This window comes from Rhincodon typus, chromosome 21 (assembly GCF_021869965.1).
Source record: "Rhincodon typus isolate 14 chromosome 21, sRhiTyp1.1, whole genome shotgun sequence".
Lineage (NCBI taxonomy): Eukaryota > Metazoa > Chordata > Chondrichthyes > Orectolobiformes > Rhincodontidae > Rhincodon > Rhincodon typus.
Window position 1 is genome coordinate 45289708 of NC_063352.1, and position 19195 is coordinate 45308902.

The following is a 19195-nucleotide window of genomic DNA, read 5'->3' on the forward strand; positions in this document are numbered from 1 at the left end:
GTGCCATCTTAGGTACAAAGGTACCTAGGTACAGCATCTTTAGTTCCAAGATCTTAGAAAATAGAGAAATAAAATGTCCAGCATTGCAGAAATAGAAGGCCAGAACTGCGGTCTTCCAACACAGGCTACACTGGCACCGAGCTTCCAGCCCACCCTGGCTCCAGACTGTGCCAGACCCTGGCTCTGGACCATGCCAGGGTTCACCTTGAGGATCACGAGGCTGGGAGATCGCTCCAGACCGCTATGTGAGGATGCCATGCTGGGAACTGCCCCTCCACACCAGGAGTCACAGGAGGCTGCTACACCAGGCGGGGTGGTTACCATACTAGGCCAGGAGGCCACCATGGGTGGCCTGACGGGTAATATTTTCATGCAGAGGGTGGTGTGTGTATGGAATGAGCTGCCAGAGGAAGTGGTGGAGGTTGGTACAATTACAACATTTAAAAGGCATCTGGATGGGTACATGAATTAGAAGGGTTTAGAGGGATGTGGGCCAAATGCTGGCAAATGGGCCTAGATCAGTTTAGGATATCGGGTCGGCATGGATGAGTTGGGCCAAAGGGTCTGTTTCCTTGCTGTATAATTCTATGACTCTAAGTGGAAGGTAGACAGTTTGAGGGCCTTCTTCATTAAAGTTCCTTCTAATTCTAGCTATTCCTGCAAAGGCTGAATTCTGTAAATGCATTATTTAAACCAGAGCAGAAGCCTATTAGACTATTAGGCACAGGAGCAATAGTAGATTATTCAGCCCATTGAGTCTGCTCCGTGACACAATAAGATCAAGGCTGATCTGATAATCCTCAGCTCCACTGTCCTGTTTTATTTACTATAACCCGTAATTCCTTAACTGATTAAAAAAATCTGTTAAGCTCAGCCTTGAATATAATCAATGATCCAGCCTCCACAACCCTCTGCAGTAAAGTATTCCACAGAATCACATACCCTCAGAGGAGAAATTCCTCATCTCTGTCTTAAACGTGTAGCCCCTTATTCTGAGATAATGCCTCTGGTCCTAGGTTGTCCCATAAAAGGAAACAACCTTTCCACATTTTCCCTCAGCATCCTAAGAATCTTATGCATTTCAACAATGTCACCTTTGATTTACATCATCTTCAATGAGGACAGGCCAACACTCTCAACCTGTCCTCCTAAGAAGATCCCTCCATACCCAGAATCAATCTATTGAGCCTTCTTGGACATCCTCCAATGCTAATACAACATTCCCTAGATAAGGGGACCACAACTGTTCACACATTTATTTTTCCTCTTTTCTTCTTGACGATGTCCTGAAGGCTCGGCCTCAGTGTGAACCTAAACTCTAAGCCTCAGCATGGAGCTGGTATGGCAATCTCTTGGCCCGGTGTGGTGGTCTCTCGGTGGACCCGGTGAGACAGTCTCTCGGCCGACTGAGCGCGGCAGCCTTTCGGCCTGGCTAGTCCTCAATGTGGACTTCCAGCCTCGTTGATTCTACAGCAGTCTCCTGGCCTCGAGAGCCTAGAGGTGAAGCCCAGCGCAGTTTGGAGTCAGGGCACCAGTCTGGACTGGTTGGAAGGACTGTTGTTCTGAACTTTCTATTTCTTTATGTTTCTAATTTATTCCTATGATCTGTAACGCTGCACCTTTATTTCTACATTGTTCTAATTTTCTTCCCCCTAAGAATATGCACTTAAGAATCTGTACCTAGGTACCTTTGTAGCTAAGACGGCACCGTACGTGGTGACATGTAACTTTTCGTTGTACTCATTTGATTACATGTGACAATAAAGCAAATTCTAATATTCTGGGTGTGCCCTAACTAGTTTTGTAAGGACTTCACTAGTTTTATACTCCATTCCCTTTGAAATAAAGGCCAACATTCTATTTGCCTGATTGGGACTGTTAACCCGGTCCAATCAGGGAGCCCTGGCTGACAGATAGAAACTGGAATTTCAGGGGTTCCGTTCATTCTTGGAGCTATCTGCGACAATGTTGTGTACTACGCATGTGTGAATAAATGGTGACTTGGTAATGGGATACCAGCCTTAGCGGAGTTATTTCAGTGAGGAGCCCCAATTCCCTCTGCTCTGTAGCTTTCTGTAGCCTTTCCCCATAGGAAAAATATTCAGATCCTATATTCTTCCTACAAATGCTCATAGCCTCACACATTCCCCCACATTTTATTCCATCTTCCACATTTTTGTCCATTCTCTTAATTCATTTATAACCATCTGTCAACTTATTGTACCATCCTCACCAGTTGCTTTCCCACCAGTTTTTGTGTCATCCACAAATTTGGCTATTGTACCTTCACTTGTCCTACTTCAAGTCATTAATATATATTGCACTATGACACCAGCACTGATTCCTGTAGAACACCACTAGTTACAGGTTGCCATCCTGAAAATGCGCCCCTTACCTCAACTATCTGTCTTCTACTAGTCAGGTAACTCTCCATCCCTGCTAATAACCAATCCATAGCAGCATGGGATCTTTTCTTACTAAGTAGCCTTAAGTCTAACACCTTATTGAACACTTTTTGGAATTCCAAATATATTAGCTCTATTGGTTCCCCTGTATCTAACCTGCTTGTTACCTTCTCAAAGAACTCAAATAAATTTGTCAAGCCTGATTTCCCTTTCATGAAGTAATGCTTATTTTAATTGATTTTATTATGTATTCACAGTCATAGAGCTGTACAGCCCGGAAACAGACTTTTCAAGCCAACTAGTCCATGCTGACCATATATCCTGAATTAATCTACTCCCTTTTGCCAGCATTTGGCCCATATCCCTCTAAACCCTTCATATTCATGTACCCATCCAGATGCCTTTTAAATGTTGTAATTGTACCAGCCTCCACCATTTCTTCTGGCAGCTCATCCTATATATATACATTACCATCTGAGTGAAAAAGTTACCCCTCAGCCCCCTTTTAAATCTTTCCCCTCTCACCTTAAACCTATGCCCTCTAGCTTTGGACTCCCCTACCCTAGGGATCTTGTCTATTCATCCTATCCATGCCCTTCATGATTTTATAAACCTCTATAAGGTCACCCCTCAGCTTCTGATGCTCCAGGGATGAATGCTCTACTTTACATTCTTTATAATAGACTCTAACAATTTCCCACGATGGCTGTCCAGCTAACTGGCCTACCATTGTCTGTTCTTGATTCCCTCCCTTTTTGAATAAGGGCATTATAATGACAGCATTCCTATCATCTTGGAATTTTTCTAGACTCTAAATATTCTTAGAGTGCTACTATGACTGTGCTAACTCTTTAGCTACTTCCTTTAAATTTCTGGGATATAGCCCATCAGGTCCAGGGGATTTATCAGCTTTTAGCCCCCATTAGTTTTGTATTATTCTTGCTCAAGTGACATTTATTGTGTTTATTCCAACCCCCAACCCCTACCTTTATCCTGAGATTGTAAGAACTGCCAATGCTGGAGTCAGAGATAACACAGTGTGGAGCTGGAGGAATACAGCAGGCCAGGCAGCATCAGAGGAGAAAGCTGACGTTTCGGGTCGGGACCCTTCTTCATAAACGTCAGTTTTCCTGCTTCTCTGATGCTGCCTGGCCTGCAGTGTTCCTCCAGCTCCACACTGTGTTATCTCCACCTTTAGCCTCTTGTTTTTTTTTGTATTTTTGGTATGCTTTTATTGTCCTTTGCTACGAAGACTAATGCAAAGTATTGATTCAACTCCAGCTCTACATTATGACTTCCCCATCCTTGTAATATCGCAAAATATTTCACAAATAATGAATTCATTTCTTTAGGCAAATGCTGCAGCCAAATTGTGCAGAGTATGATCCACCAATAACAATCAGAAACCCTCTGGATGATGCTCTTGTTCAAAGATTGTTGGGTGCCAAACTTCCTCCCCTTTCGCTCTTTCGAAGTGTAGTTCCTTAATAATGTAAGAAATATCGCAGCCAATTTGTACATATGAAATTCCCACAATGTGATAATTACTAGGCAATGTTTTGCAATAATTATTGGCCAGAACACCACAGATAACATGCCTGCTCTTTGAGATAATGGGGACTTCAAAAGCTATTCCAAGCAGTTTTAAGGGATATCAGCTTAACACCTCCTCTAAAAGTCAGCATCCCACACAACGCTGTGAGAAAAGCAAAATACTATGAATACTGCAAATGAAAATAAAGTACTGGAGAAACTCAGCAGGTGTTGACAGAAACATTTTGAGTCTGATATGACTCTTTGCTCAGTTCTGAAGAACTGTATCTGAATATTAACTCTGTCTCTCTATCTGCACAGGCTGCCGAGGTTCTCCAGCACTTCCACGCCCCCAGAGCTGCCCCGGTGTGCCGAAATAAATTTCCACACTCAAACCAGATTTGAACCTAAAGCCTGAGTGGCAAAGTTGAGACGCCTATTGAGCCACAGCTGCTTTCATTTTGAGAGTATTTTTTACAATAGCAGGGCCCCTCTTGTGGCTCAGTGGTAGTGTCCCTACCTCTGGACCAAGAGGCCCAGGTTCAAGTCTGTTCCAGACATGTGTAATAATATCTCTGAACAGATTGATTAGGAAAAATAAGCTAAATTTTTAAAAAAAGTAGTGGGGGCTCTCTTATGGCTCAGTGGTAGTGTTCCTATGCCTGGACCAAGAAATCTTGACTCAAGTCCCACCTGCTCCAAACACATGTAGTAACATGTCTGAATAGGTTAGTTAGAAAAATATGTTCTTTTTAAAAATGGATACTATCAAGGAGCAGGCCCATGCGTTCTCCTTCTATAAGTACCTCGTAGTTAAATTTGACCACCTCAGAATATTTCCATTGTCCTCCAGCTAAACAGTTAGCAAAAGGGATTAAATGTGTTTTTTTTTAAATTGTCATTGCGAATCTGGATTTCTCTGTGGAACAGTGGTAGCATCATTACCTCAGCACCTCGGGTCCCTTGGTCAAGTTCCAGAGGTGTGCCATCACATGTCTGAACAGTTTAGTGAAAAAAAACCCGAGAAGTGAAATTAGAACAGAAACGGCTGGAGAAACTCAGCAGGTCAGGCAGCTTTGCTGGACAGAGAAAGCTGTGTCAATGTTTCGGATACAGTGATTTGTCCAGAAGAAGGGTCACTGGACTCAAAATATTAACTGCTTCTTTCCCCACAGACGGTGCTGGACCTGCTGAGATTCTTCGGCGATTTCTGCTTTTGTTTCAGATTTCCAGCATCCATAGTTCTTTGTTTTTGGTTTCCTGACAAACAAACTTTAGGTGGCTTTCTATTCCAGGTGGAACACACAAGCAACCATATACAGTATGCTGAATACCATCCCTCAATGGTGCAGTGATTACAGTAGTCCTCTCACAAATTCTGCTTGCAACCTTTACATATTTTCTAATCAACCTGCTCAAAGATGTTAATATGCACCTCTGGAGCAGGTGGGACTTGAACCCAGCCCTCCTGGTTCATAGGTCTCTTCTCCTCAGAGGAAACAGACCCTTCAATCCAACCCATCCAGATATCCCAACTGATCTAGTCCCATTTGCCAGCATTTGGCTCATATCCCTCTAAACCCTTCCTATTCATATACCCATCCAGATGCCTTTTAAATGTAATTGTACCAGCTTCCACCACTTCCTTCACATGTTATGACATAGAATAGAACCCCTACAGCCATTCACATTCACACTGACACTCTCAAAAGCCAACTCAGTGCCCACATATCTGTGCTTATTTCCCATGGCTAATCCACCTAACCTGCACATCTTTGGACTGTGGGAGGAAACCGGAGCACCTGGAGGAAACTCACGCAAACACAGGGAGAATGTGCAAACTCCACACAGACAGACAGTCGCCTGAGGGTGGAATTGAACCTGAGTCCCTGCTGCTGTGAGGCAGCAGTGCTAACCACAGAGCCACTATGCGACTTCCTTTGGCAGCTGGTGCCATACACACACCACCCACTGCGTGAAAAAGTTGCCCCTTCAGTCCCTTTTTATATCTTTCCCTCCTCACCTTAAACTTGTGCCCTCTATGGTTTTCGACTCCCCTACCCTGACCTTGTATATCCTCAGGCTATTACCCTGGGAGGGATTGAAGACACTCCATTGCCAGCAATCCGGACTGTGTTTCTAGTTGTTCCATAGTCCTGTTGCATAAGTACACACACACACACACATACAAAAGAGAAACAATCGTTAACAACTGGTGCCACGATCAGTAGTGATCTCCTGCAGTTAAAGAGGCGTGATTTGTGTCTGCCACGTGATAGCTAGGGAACCCTGAAAGAAGTTAAAGGTGACAGGCTTGCAACACACACACACACACACAAATAGATTGCCTGTAAACTGCAAGGGGGACTGAGCGCTGCCACAATGGGTGAGCTGACAGACGCTGACAAAGCGAACATCCGTGTGGTCTGGGAGAAATTGGCTGCGGATCCCGAGGGAAACGGCAGGACTGTGGTCCTGAGGTGTGTATTATTTCTCGAGCTTTTTATTTTCAGCCCCGGCTGCTTTCTGCCACCACTGTTTGCTTCCTTTCAATCCCACAGGCGTTTCTATTAGCTGGGCGCTAATGGATTCCGTCTAGTACATCTGATAATTAGGCTCTATTTTTAGCGATGCTGCTTTAAGGAGCCGTTGTGACCGCTGCAAACACAGAGCAGTGCAAACATTTGAAATAAAGCGTGCAAGCTGAACTATTAAGCAAAAACAAAAGACACTGGAAATACTCAGCAGGTCAGGTAGCACCTGTGCGGAGTTGCAAGTTCTGATCAAAGCTCATTATTTGAAACAGGAGCAAATTTTAATCTGTTCAAAATCCACTGAGTGAGCAGAATTAAAATTCAGGGTCTAACTCTCTCTTTTCCCATGATCTTTTGTCTTTTGTTTTGAAAGATATGAAATAACTGCACTTATCATAAAGCAGTGGGTGCACTGTCCAGTATCTCTCAAATAATTACTTCATTGAAAATATTTATTAACACCACATGTAGGCAGAGATCCAGGCATTTAGAAATATTGACAACTTTTTTTAAAAATTGCTTCCAGACTGGTAAACCAACAAATCAGAAGTTCTCAGCTGCAATATCAATACTTCTGAAATTACTGCAGCACAGTAAGAATTATTTATTTTGAGGGGATTATTAAAATATCTCTTTCAGTTGTCCTGTGTCTTGCAGAATCATGCTAACCCTCATGCTGTATGGTTCATTATGGGTCGCGAGAGTTGAAAATCTATAGGTGACCTTCTAAACCTGGTTGCTATTCTGATCGGGCAATTGTTTCCTATTTTTTAATCTACACGCTGGAAAGATATTTGTGATTAAATGCACAAAATAAATAAACTATATGCAGCTAAACAATCTGCAATCAGCGTGCTGGGCGGTAATGGACGCTAAATGCTTGTGGTTTGATAATAGCAATTAGAATATAGTCACAAAGTTGCCATAGACGTTTTGAAATGGAGCAACTGGTGGTGAGTTTACCTGAGGATCCACCGTGTCTCAGACGAGGGACAAGGTTGAGAAGGCAATGCCTTGATTGTAAGCCCAGACAGCACAGGAATTGACCCACGCCGTTGGCTAACTGAGGTGTGGTGACCCACAGGTTAAAACGCACCACCAATTGTCTCTCGCTGTGAGACAGAGGCTCTGTGCTCCTCTGGCACTACGGTGTGGAGCTGCCGGTGTTGGACTGAGGGCGGGCAAACTCAGAAGTCGCACGACACCAGGTTATAGTCCAACAGGTTTATTTGAAATCACAAGCTTTGGAAGCGCTGCTCCTTCATTTCAAAAGCTTATGATTTCAAATAAACCTGTTGGACTATGACCTGGTGTTGTATGACTTCTGACTCTGGGACTATGATAGTTTTTTTAAAAAAGTGTCCAGTATAGTGTCAACTATTAACAACTTAATGTTTAGCCTCCTTGTACTAGTGGGGTGGAGTTGGAAGTAGAGGTACACCATTAATTTTAACTGGAAGAAATCTGACCTGTTCACGTGTACTATTACTGACTTAGTAGTGAATTACATTCAGCAAGTGATTAGGAAGGAAAATGGGTGATTGTTGTTTATTGCAACAAGAATGAAATCTAAATGTAGAAATATCTTTCTGCTGCTGAATAGAGTTTGGAGAGGCTACACCTGGTGCCCATTTTTGGTATTATTTAAGAAAGGATGTGCTTACAATGGAGGCAGTTCAGAGAAGGTTCACTTGATTGGTACCTCAGATAGGGAGAGATGGTTTAATGATGGAAAGTTGAATAGGCTGGGCCTGTATTTATTGGAGTTCCAAAGAATGAGAGGTGATCTTATGATGTGGTCCTGAAGGGTATTGACAAGATGGAGCTGAATGGCTGTTTCCTGTTGTGGGAGAGACTAGAACTAGGGGACACAGTTTAAAAATCAGGGGGGGAGTTTCATTTAAGATGGAGATGAGGAGGAATTTTATCTCTCAGAGAGTCATTCGTGGTAGAGGCAGTCATGTTAAGGCAAAGGTAGATTCATTCCTGATAAACAAAGGTGTCAATGGTTATAAAAGGTAGGCAGCAATATGGATTTGAGTCCACTATCAGATCAGCCATAATTTTATTGAATGGTGGGGAAGGCTAAAGGGGATGAATGGCTTACTCTGCTCTTACTTTGTACATTCGCATGCTATGTTTGAATATTCTCCTACCACAGAGCTTTCACCCCAGTGAATGTTCTCTTAGAATTTTGCAGCTAATATTCAGTCCAATTCTTTCCATTTTCTAATGTTATCCACATATTTCCCTAGCATTTCGTTTCTAAATATCCAGGCCTTTCTCCATGTGTTTCTCACTCCCATTGGGCATTAACTTTCACTGCTTTCACTTTCACCCAAATTGATCTCAATAGCTTTTCTTGTCTTTTGTAATTCTCCGAATCTAACTTTCTTGTCTGCTCATATTACATTTCTCACTGTCTTTATTGATGCTGTTCCACTCTGTCTTCTGTAATTGACATCTTCCTCCAGGAACCACATCCTCTGCAAACTCCACACTCTGACTTTACTGAACTGCTCTCTTCTGCTGTCAACACCCCACAGTATTACAGAAGCACATCAAGTAAAACAGCTCAGTGTAGTGCCGCACCATTACTTCAGCCTCGACAATGGTAAGTTTCATTTCCTTCCCACAGAAAACTTATGATAAAGAACAATAGATTTATAACCTGTCAATAAACAATTTCATTGTCCACCATGGCCTAACATGAGTCGGAATCTCATTCATATTTACGTAGCTGTAGAGATAATCAAAATCACGTCTGTTAATTTAATAATGAGTTCTGCCTTATATTATCTGTGTTGAACATTGCTTAATCTACACTATGCACCTTAATCTTTCAGTCTCTATGCTTTATTCAATGCCACCATTGTAGCACCCATTATTTAACATATCAACACAGCTAGGCCACTCAGCTTCCCGAGCCTATTCTGTCAAACAGTTTGATCATGGCCAATCTATATGTTCAGCTATTTACCTGTTATTATACCGTATCCCTTGAAATTCTCAGAAAGAAGGTGGAGTCATTAATGACTTTGTCTGCAGCGATCTAGGTGCTCAGCGAAACAAAGCAATCAAATAAAAGCAAAACACTGTGGATGCTGGAAATCCGAAACAAGCACTCAGAATTCTGAAGAACCTCAGCAGGTCTGGCACTATTCATGGAGAGAGAAACAGAGTTAATGTTTCAAGTCTTCGAGTCAGTTCTGAAGAAGGACGTTGCCCGATATGGAAGGTTTGAGTTATAAAAAAAAAGGCTGGATAGGCTAGGGCTATTTTCACTGGAGCGTAGGAGGCTGAGAGGTGGCCTTATAGAAGTTTATAAAATCATGAGGGGTATAGATAGAGTTAATGGTAGTTGTCTTTTCCCTAGGATAGAAAATTTCAAGACCGGGGTCACGTTTTTAAGGTGAAAGGAGAGAGATTTAAAATAGACATGAGGGGCTTTTTTTTTTACACAGAGGGCGGTTCGCATGTGGAATGATCTTCCTGAAGAAGTGTTGGATGTGGGCACAATTGCAACATTTAAGAGACATTTACAAAAGCTTACAATTATAATGTTTAAAATACATTTGGATAGATACATGAATAGGAAAGGTTTGGAGGGAAATGGGCTGGGAACAAGCAGGTAGGACTAGTTTATTTTGGGATTTTGGACAGAAGGGTCTGTTTCCATGCTATACGACTTATGACTAAGAGCCATACCAGACTGGAAACATTTAAGTCTGTTTTTCTCGCTGCACAGATGCTGCCGGACCTGTTGGATTTCTCAAGAATTGTCTATGTTTAGTTCTTTTGAAAAAAAGCTCAATCTAACATTGAAATATGGTAGCATATGAGATGAGCTCAGTTTTTTAGATTCATATTCTGACATATGCATGATGGGCTCAGTGTTGTATGTTTCTCTGATTCATGGGATATAGGCATGACTGGCTGGGCAACATTCATTTCCCATCCATATTTGCCCTTGAGAAGGTGGTGTTCAGCTGCTTTCTTGAACCACTGCAGTTCTTATGGTGTAGAGACACCCACAAAGCTGTTAGGAAGGGAGGTCCAGGACTTTGTGCTATATCATTGTTCTTTTATTGTTGCTCTATCAACATTTGGTTAAATGAATGTTTGCTTGGCTCTTTCCATTGAGTAATAAAAAACAGGAGCTCAATAGGAGTACAATTCTGATAGTACTCTGAGAGCGTGAGGGTGGGCTAGTTATTCCATGATACTGCTGAAACATCAATGTGTATTAATGTCAGATAAAGACTGTATTTAGTTCAGATCGGTTATAATGTAAATTAAGGAGCTGGTTTATATTTCTTGGAGCATTTCAAGGAATTATATCACGTTTCTGTCAATCTTCTTTTTAGCAGAGGAAGTCAGACCTGTACGTTTTACTTCAATAACTTGGAGTGCTGTGACCTGAATTCACACTCACTTGAAGATAACTTTGCACTTTTGACACATGGGTGGGGGATTTTTTTTTTTTGGATAGTGGGTTTTCCTTCCCTCCCGCCCAGACAGTAGAACGAGGAACACATTCCTGTAGCTCATTTAAGTCACAGATCAGAGAATTCCTCCAGTGTGGAAGCAGGCCATTCACCCATCGAGTCTACACTGACCCTCTGAAGAGCATCTCATCCACACCTAGCCCCCACCCTATCCCTGCATTTCCCATGGCTAACCCACTTTAACCTGCACATCCCTGGACATGACAGGGCAACTTAGCGTGGCCAATCCACCTAACCTATGCATCTTTGGACTGTGAGAGGAAACTGGGGTGCCTAGAGAATCCCAAACTGCACACAACACAATGTTGCAAATGTAATCATTTATACAAGATGATAAAAACCTATTTTGACTTGTATATAAACAGTCTCAAGTGATATGAAATTACTTGGATGGTTTAGTTGCTAGGACATTAAATTTACTGCTTCAGGACGAATGGGGACAGATATGAAATGAGTTTTAATTCACCATTCCTTGTTTTGCACTATTGCATCATGTCAATATGTATCACTTTGAGAAAATACTCAGTACATACCTAGTACCTTTTCCCTCATCTAATTTTGCTAATTGACTCCTCTGCTACATGTTTCCTGTTACACGATGTGTGACACTATATACCTATATCAATGATCCTCTTTATAACCCACCCACCGAATGTAATGTTATAAATTCTGGTTGTTCTAATCTGCCATCCAGGTAATTGCCATTGCCAATATTGTAACCTAGCTGTTAGAATTACCTTCCTTCCTATCTCACATGAATAGGCCAAACAGAAGCAGACTAAGAATAGGCTTCCTACTAATCTCAGATAAAGCTCTTATCAGTGCGCCACAACTTCTTCAGAATTAGATAAATTATTATTGGTCACAAGCCTTAATCATCTCTGTAAGTCTAACATTTGGAACTTTGTCAAAACTACTTTGAAAGTATACAGTAATTTTTATCCACTGGATAGCCATTAAACAGAGTTAGTTACCTCTTTAAAAAATTGCAGTAGATTGGTGTAAAATCCTTTCTCTTGCTTTTCTATTTGAAGATGTGTTGAATGTAATCAGCTATTGCTTTCCTCCTTGATAATGATTAATTTCAACATCGTCATATTTTGGCTAGAGATAATAAAACTCATTTCTGGAAGACTTGCTGATTTTTGTCTTTTTCTTTTGGGTTCAAAATAAGAAACATTCTATTTTGGTTAAAAGAATGCTCAAAATGTTGTTGTCTTTAGGATCATAGACTAATTACAGCGCAGAAGGAAACCACTTGGCCCATTGTGTCTGTGTCAGCTCACAGCAGGAACAACTCGACTAGTCCATCTCTCCCATCCTTTCCCTAAAGTGCTGTCATCTTCTTCTCTTCAGATAATTAGTCAGTTATCTTTCACTGGCCTCAATTGAATCTGGCTCAGTCATACTCTCATTCCCCAATTCTAAATACTCACTACATAATAATTGTTTTTCCCCTGGGCAGCAATAGTCTGGGACTGACTGGCTGACTGATGTTACCTCCATCTGTCTTAAAGGTATGTTTTATTTTCTTTCCTTTATTCATTCATGGGAAGAGGACATCGCTGGCCAGCATTTATTGCCCATCCCTAATTGCCCAATGGGGTTTAAGAGTCAACTACATTGCTGTGGGCCTGGAGTAACATGTAGGCCAGACCAAGTAAGGATGGCAGTTTCCTTTCCTAAAGGACACTAGTGAACCAGATGAGTTTTTCTGACAGTCAACAATGGATTCACGGTCATCATTAGATTCTTAATTCCATATTTTTTAATATTGAATTCAAATTCCACCAATCAACACTGCAGCAATAATGCCACGAGGCATTGCCTCCCATTTTGTTCATATTGCTAGGGGGAGCAGTTAGAGTTTGATGTTGAGGTTAAGATTCCATTCAGCAGCCAAAGCTGAGGCAGCATTAAAGGATGTGCTACTACAATGGAGTGGGTCTTTCAGGGGAGTTCGATGTGTTTGAGGTGGTCTGGTTTGGATAGTGACAGTTGCTACTAATCCTCACGTTCGACTTGTGGACCCATCTTCCTAGTCCGTCCTTGATCCGCTTGTCCAGATTTTTAGTGGAAGGTTAAAACTTGTCCCTATTGCATTGTTCTCAAATCGACTTCTCTGCTGGATCTCAAGCTGTCAGTGGGAACAGTTTTCCCATGACTGTTCTGTCCAGGCCCCTTGTAATTTTGAACAGCTCAATCAAATCTCTTCTTAATCCCTTGTACAGCAAGAACAGACAGACCTTTCCAACCCATCTGCATAACCACGTGTCCCTGGAACCATTCACTTGAATCTTTTCAGCGTCTCCTCTAATGTCTTTATATTCTTTCTAAAGTGTGCTGCTCAGAATTGAACGCCGTACTTTAGTGAAGACAGAGCCAATGTTTTGTGCAAAGTTCGTTGTAACTTCTGTGTTTTTGTCCCGTTGTAAAGCCTAAGGTTCTCTATGTTTTATTAAGCAATTTCTCAACCTTCAATCACTTATGCACATATACCCGCAAGCCCTTCTGCTCCTGCATCTCCTTTAGAATTGTAACCTTCAATTCACATTGCCTCTCTTTGTTCTTCCTTTCAAAATGTATTGCTTCACACTTCTCTGTATGAAATTTCACCCACCACTTGTCTGTCCATTCTCCCTATGTTCTCTTGAAGTCTATCGTTACCCACATTATGGTTCATAATTTCAAGCTTTGCATCATCTATACATTTCGAACCTCTGCCCTGCACGCTGAAGTATAGGTCATAAAACATATATCCGTTGTTAATACTTTTCAAACATCTTTCTCTTGCACAAATCAGATTGTTCACGGATTACCCTGAGACGAAAAAGTACTTTAAGCATTTTAAGAACATTTCAACCCAGGAAGAAATGCAAAAATCCGCTCAGATCAAAAGACATGGCAAGACGGTGATGAACAAACTGACTAGCATCTTTGAAAAACTGGACGATTGGGTTGCAGTCTGCTCCATCCTGGATACCATGGCAGAAAGGCATGTTTACACACATAAAGTGGAGGTATACAACTTTCAGGTAAGTCTCCGGTTAATGTAGTATATATCGCTTTGTTGTTTCTCTGAATTTGCATTCAGTATTTTATGTATTTTAAGGAAAACAAAGCTGGCAAACCTCATTATAGATTTTGATGAGGTAATGATATCTCTAATACCTGCGAGTCACAGTGTAAATAGTAAACTCCAGCCAGAGTAGGTCAAAATATCAAAATGTTTATTGAAAATCCCGGATAAAGCATATAGATATTTTTAGTGATCCTATTCAGACAAGAAATAGAGCACTTTTGGAGCAGGTAGGACTTGAACCCACTGGGGACACTATCAAGGTGTCACAAGAGCTTGGAAAATGCTTGGTCAGCTTAAACAGATGTTATGCTCTGGATGTTTTTCCTAGTAAACCTGTTCAGAGATATTATTCCTAACCTGTGGAGTAGGTGGGACTTGAACCTGGGCTGCCTGGTCAAGATGTAGCAATGTCACCACAGTAACATGGGAGTTCTTTCTGATAAATCATATACGGTTGTCTAAGAAAATTTTCAATTCCTCTTTGGTAAATCAGTGCTACAAATTAAACATAGAATCATAGAATCGTAGAATACCTACAGTATGGAAACAGGCCATTCGGCCCAACAAGTCCATTCCATCCCTCCAAAGAGCATCCCACCCAGACCCATTCTCGTATCCCTGCATTTCTCATGTCTAACCCACCTAACCTAAACATCCCTGGGCACTATGCGCAATTTAGCATAGCCAATCCACCTACCCTGCACATTTTTGGACTGTGGGAGGAAACCGGAACACCTGGAGGAAACCCACGCAGACATGGGAAGAATCCCCACAGTCAGTTGCCTGAGGGTGGAATTGAACCCAGGTCCCTGGTGCTGTGAGGCAGCAGTATCCTGGTTTAGAAAAATACTAGTTTCAATTAGGAGATAAGCTGAAAAATAATAGATTTATAATTGTATAGAGAATAAAGAATATCTAGGAATGATGACAAGACAGGAGCTGAGTGGATTTTGGGTTGTTCACAGAATCCCGACAGTGTGAAAGCAGGTTATTGACTAATTGAATCCACCACAAGCCTCCAAAAAGCATCCCATCCAGACTCTCCCCCTTCTACCTACATTCACATGGCTAATCCATTTAGCCTGCATATCCGTGGACACAACAGGGCAAGTTAGCATGATCAATCCACCTAACCTTCACATCTTTGGACTGAGGAAGGAAACCCATGCAGATACAGAGAGAACATGCAAACACCACACAGGAAGTCACCCAAGAGTTGAACTGAACCCAGGACCCTGGCACTGTGAGGCAGCAGTGTCAATCACTGAGCCACCGTGCATATTAAATAGGCAATGCAAAATCTAAATAGTTCACATTGTTTTGAAAATGTAATCACTGCCAAATTGTGCATAATATGCACTACATCTGAAAGTGTACAATTAACTTGGTTTAATTGAGCGCTGAGTTCCTTCTCATTACCAGTGCAATCTACATAATTGCCTGCATTGCATGATTAACTAGATTCTATGATAACGTTATATAGCAATTCACATATGTTATGATTTTATACAGATGTGCTGAGCATAAAGAATATGAATAAATAGTGTTTTACAAAACCATTTAAGAATAATCCAAAATTTTCAACTTAATTCTGTGTTAGTAAAATTTTTATGTTGACAACAAGCAATAATAAACTAGCAAGCCATTACAATAACAAATTAAAATGGACAGGCACAATTTTGATTTAAAAACAAAACACAATTGAGTTCAGAAGGATGCTTAAGAGCTGCAGCAGTTAACTCTGCAAATAGGACACTCAACAGCAGAGGTTTTCACACACACAAGGTACCAAAAACAGCAGGACATGGATAGAGCTGAACAGCACCATAATTAATTGATTAAAGTACCTGCACCCCTAGGTCTCTTTGCTAGGCAACGCTCCCCAGAGCCTTACCACGAAGTGTATAAGTCCTGCCCTGATTTGCCTTTCCAAAATGAAGCACGTCACTAAATTAAGTCCATCTGCCACTCCTTGGCCCATTGGCCCATCCGATCAAGATCCCATTGTACTCTGAGATAATCTTGAATGTCCACTACACATCTACAAACACACAAATATACCTACTAAATTCACATCCAAATCAACTGTATAAATGATGAAAAGCAGTGGACCCAGCAGCGATCCTGTTCAGCCTGTGGACACATCTTCCCAGCCTGCCCTTGTTCTGGTTAATTTTTATTAGAAGGTTGAAACTTTGGGCTTCACCATGTGGGTCAGATGTCATGTCACAGTTGGTACTATGTGCAGTGTGTATCAGCAAGGGCTTAGGATCTGCACAAACGTGCGATTTTCTATATTGTCAGCTTTGAGGATGGACCTCCACATAATCCATTGGTTAAAGTAAGCCTTTCGGTTTGAAAACGTGTTGCATAATCCTGTCCAGCAATTCCAGCCCCGGGTCTCCTCGTCCAATAATGAACTCAAAATGTGTGATTGAAAGCAGCTCAAATATCAACGTTATAAAAAAAGTTCACTTTCTTTGATATCCTTTAAGTCTAACGTGTCCCATTGAATTCACTTTTATTTTTTTCTGCTCTTTCTTGTCTAGATTATATTTAATTTAATTGTTTCAATCATGGCCGAGTCATTGGGAAGCACCTTTACACCAGAGATCCGTGAATCCTGGGTGAAGATCTTCAGTATTATTTACCATTATCTTGAGGAATGCTACAAGAAACACGAAGCCGCATCCTAAATTAATGGCTTGTGGTTGCAAACACCTACTGCTCCAACCGTTGATAAATGAATGATATTGTGTCTAAACAACTCTGTACTGCAATGACTAACATGAGCAGCATTTGGATGGATCTATTTGAGAAAAATGATGTTTTGACATTAAGAATGGAAGGAATAAATGATAATATTGTGAAAAAAATTAAAAATATCCATTGATCATCTACATTGTTAAATTATATAAAGTAAGGAATATTTTCTGCTTTAGTTGAGCAATACCTTACTCAATTGGTCTGATTTTAGTTCTTGCATTTAGCCAGACAAAGTAAACATTACATCAATGGATAGAGGTGCTGGTCTAGTGGTATCATCACTGGACTGTTAATCCAGAGACCCAGGCAATGATCTAGGAACCCAGGTTTGAATCCCACCATAGCAGATGGTGGAATTTGAATTCAGTTAAGATCTGTAATTAAGAGTCTAATGATGACCATTAATTGATTGTTGGGGGGAAATAATACATCAGGTTCACTAATATCCTTTAGGGAAGGAAACTTACCTGGGGTCTGGCCTACATGTGACTCCAGACCCACAGCAATGCAGTTGACTCTCAACTGCCCTCTGTGCAATTAGGGATGGGCAATAAATGCTGGCCTAGCCAGAGATGCCCAAATTCCATATCTTATTTTAGTTTTGTGGACCCTTTCAAAGACTCCAGGGAAATATGTCCTGTTTTAAAATATATAATTTTACTTTGAGATTCATCTTTTTTGACACGTCCCACAACCCAATGCACCCAGTTATTTACCTCACTCCAACAATATTACAGTATCCCTCTACCTTAATCTTACACAAGGCTCATATTGGGGTGAAGGTGGAAGTCTTAACCTTGGCTGAAGTTGAAAAATATTGCTGCCTTCAAAAAAAAATCATTCTCTGTAGGAATAACTGTTTTGTTTTTTTTTGAATGCAGCTGCTTTTTGTGGTTCCTCCTGGCAGGGGATTACTTGTTATGGTGTATTCCCACTTGTCTATCCTTGCACACCCGTACTCGCAGCCACTCTGCAATATCCATCAGCTAACTGTGCTCAGGTGGATCCCTCTTTCTCTACTTTGACCTCTAGAAGAGTTCTCCAACTTTTCAGCTCTGATCAAAAGTGAAATACCGACATTTGCTTTTCTGGATGTCACTTTTGAAGATTTCTATTGACTCTTGCAAGTTCAAGTCCTCTTCATTTGCCTTAATATAGATCTTTCAACACACTGCTTAGCAGTCTCCTTTCAAAGGTTACTGTTGCATTGATCTGCCATAGATCTTTACAGGTTTCTGAGGCAAACGGGAAAGAGGGCAGAATGTAGCATCTTATGAGTTTGATTCCTGGTTGCATCTGCCTCTTCCATTATCATTTAGACAAATGTAGCTACCTGTTCTGCCACGCACTGCAATCTTCATTCTAGTTCCTGATTACAATTCCGGATTTCTGGCCTGTCTTTCTGGACACAATGGATGGAAATTTGGGACAATCATGACATTAAACACTGAGCTAGTTAAGGAAGGCCACCTCTTACCCCCTGCCCCATTTCTTTTTTCCATTCTGCAACTTCGACTTGTTGACAAAACCATTTATTGTGAGAAAAACCAAATAGTCAAAAATGCAAATTTATACTTCCACTTACCTGATTTTCATGCAAATTGCAAAATGAGTCAATGAAATGCTTTTGGAAATGTGAGTACATGTAGTTTGAATCATATCCATGCATGGACGAACCAACCACTTGGAAAAATTACTATTTTGCAAGATTGTACCATGCAAGTTTGTATGTTATGCTGGATTTAAATCTTACTAATTTACTAAATTCCTACAATTAATTCAAAATAATATTGTGCAATGATCCAACAATTGCATTTTTTACATATTAACTATCAATGTAGAAGCAATCCAGATGTCTCTATATATTAATTCCATATATTTAACCATTTTTAAAAATTGCATTGTATTTTGAAAACTATATTTAGCAACATTAATAAAACAAGAATATATTGTTTTAACCTGCCAGCCAAATTTGACATATGGCCTTCGACATGTACGATTACAGTTAAAACAAACCTGTTGCCATGACGGAACTTCTAAAAGTTTTCTATTTACTTCTTCAGTGCAATAAAATGTGTTGCTCATAATGTTTATTGTCGATTTACTTTTAAAAATTCATTGTAGTGCTCTAAAACATAGATAGTCTTACTTAAGTCATAAAGCCAATCAATATGAATCAATAAAATTGTCCAAGAGAGAAATGAGATGACACTAGGGTAAACGAAAATCAGGGAAAATATGCTAAATTAGTTTTAGTAATTCAAAGTAAAATAAGGGAAAGAGAGTTAGGTTAACATAAGGGGAGTAATTTTAAAATGAAGTAATTAAGAAAGTAGTCAGTGAGTAAGTAGGACTAGATAAGTTTGA

At 40.7% G+C, this 19195-nt stretch overlaps 1 protein-coding gene across 1 annotated transcript; it reads left to right on the plus strand.

The window, feature by feature from the left end:
* Nucleotides 1–6228: 6228 nt before the first annotated feature.
* Nucleotides 6229–18915, plus strand: LOC109921680 (cytoglobin-2-like). The gene is made up of 3 exons (XM_020521716.2): nucleotides 6229–6418; nucleotides 13784–14015; nucleotides 16612–18915. The coding sequence occupies exons 1-3, from the start codon at nucleotides 6321–6323 to the stop codon at nucleotides 16756–16758; spliced, it is 477 nt and encodes a 158-aa protein (XP_020377305.1). The 5' UTR covers nucleotides 6229–6320; the 3' UTR covers nucleotides 16759–18915.
* The last annotated feature ends 280 nt before the right edge of the window (nucleotides 18916–19195 follow it).

What these genes read in the sequence shown, in the direction of transcription:
- LOC109921680 (XM_020521716.2), top strand. Translation starts at nt 6,321, where the DNA reads ATGGGTGAGCTGACAGACGCTGACAAAGCGAACATCCGTGTGGTCTGG. An exon ending in GGCAGGACTGTGGTCCTGAG is followed by an intron (nt 6,419 to 13,783) that starts GTGTGTATTATT and finishes TGCACAAATCAG; the next exon opens with ATTGTTCACGGATTACCCTG. An exon ending in TGGAGGTATACAACTTTCAG is followed by an intron (nt 14,016 to 16,611) that starts GTAAGTCTCCGG and finishes TTTCTTGTCTAG; the next exon opens with ATTATATTTAATTTAATTGT.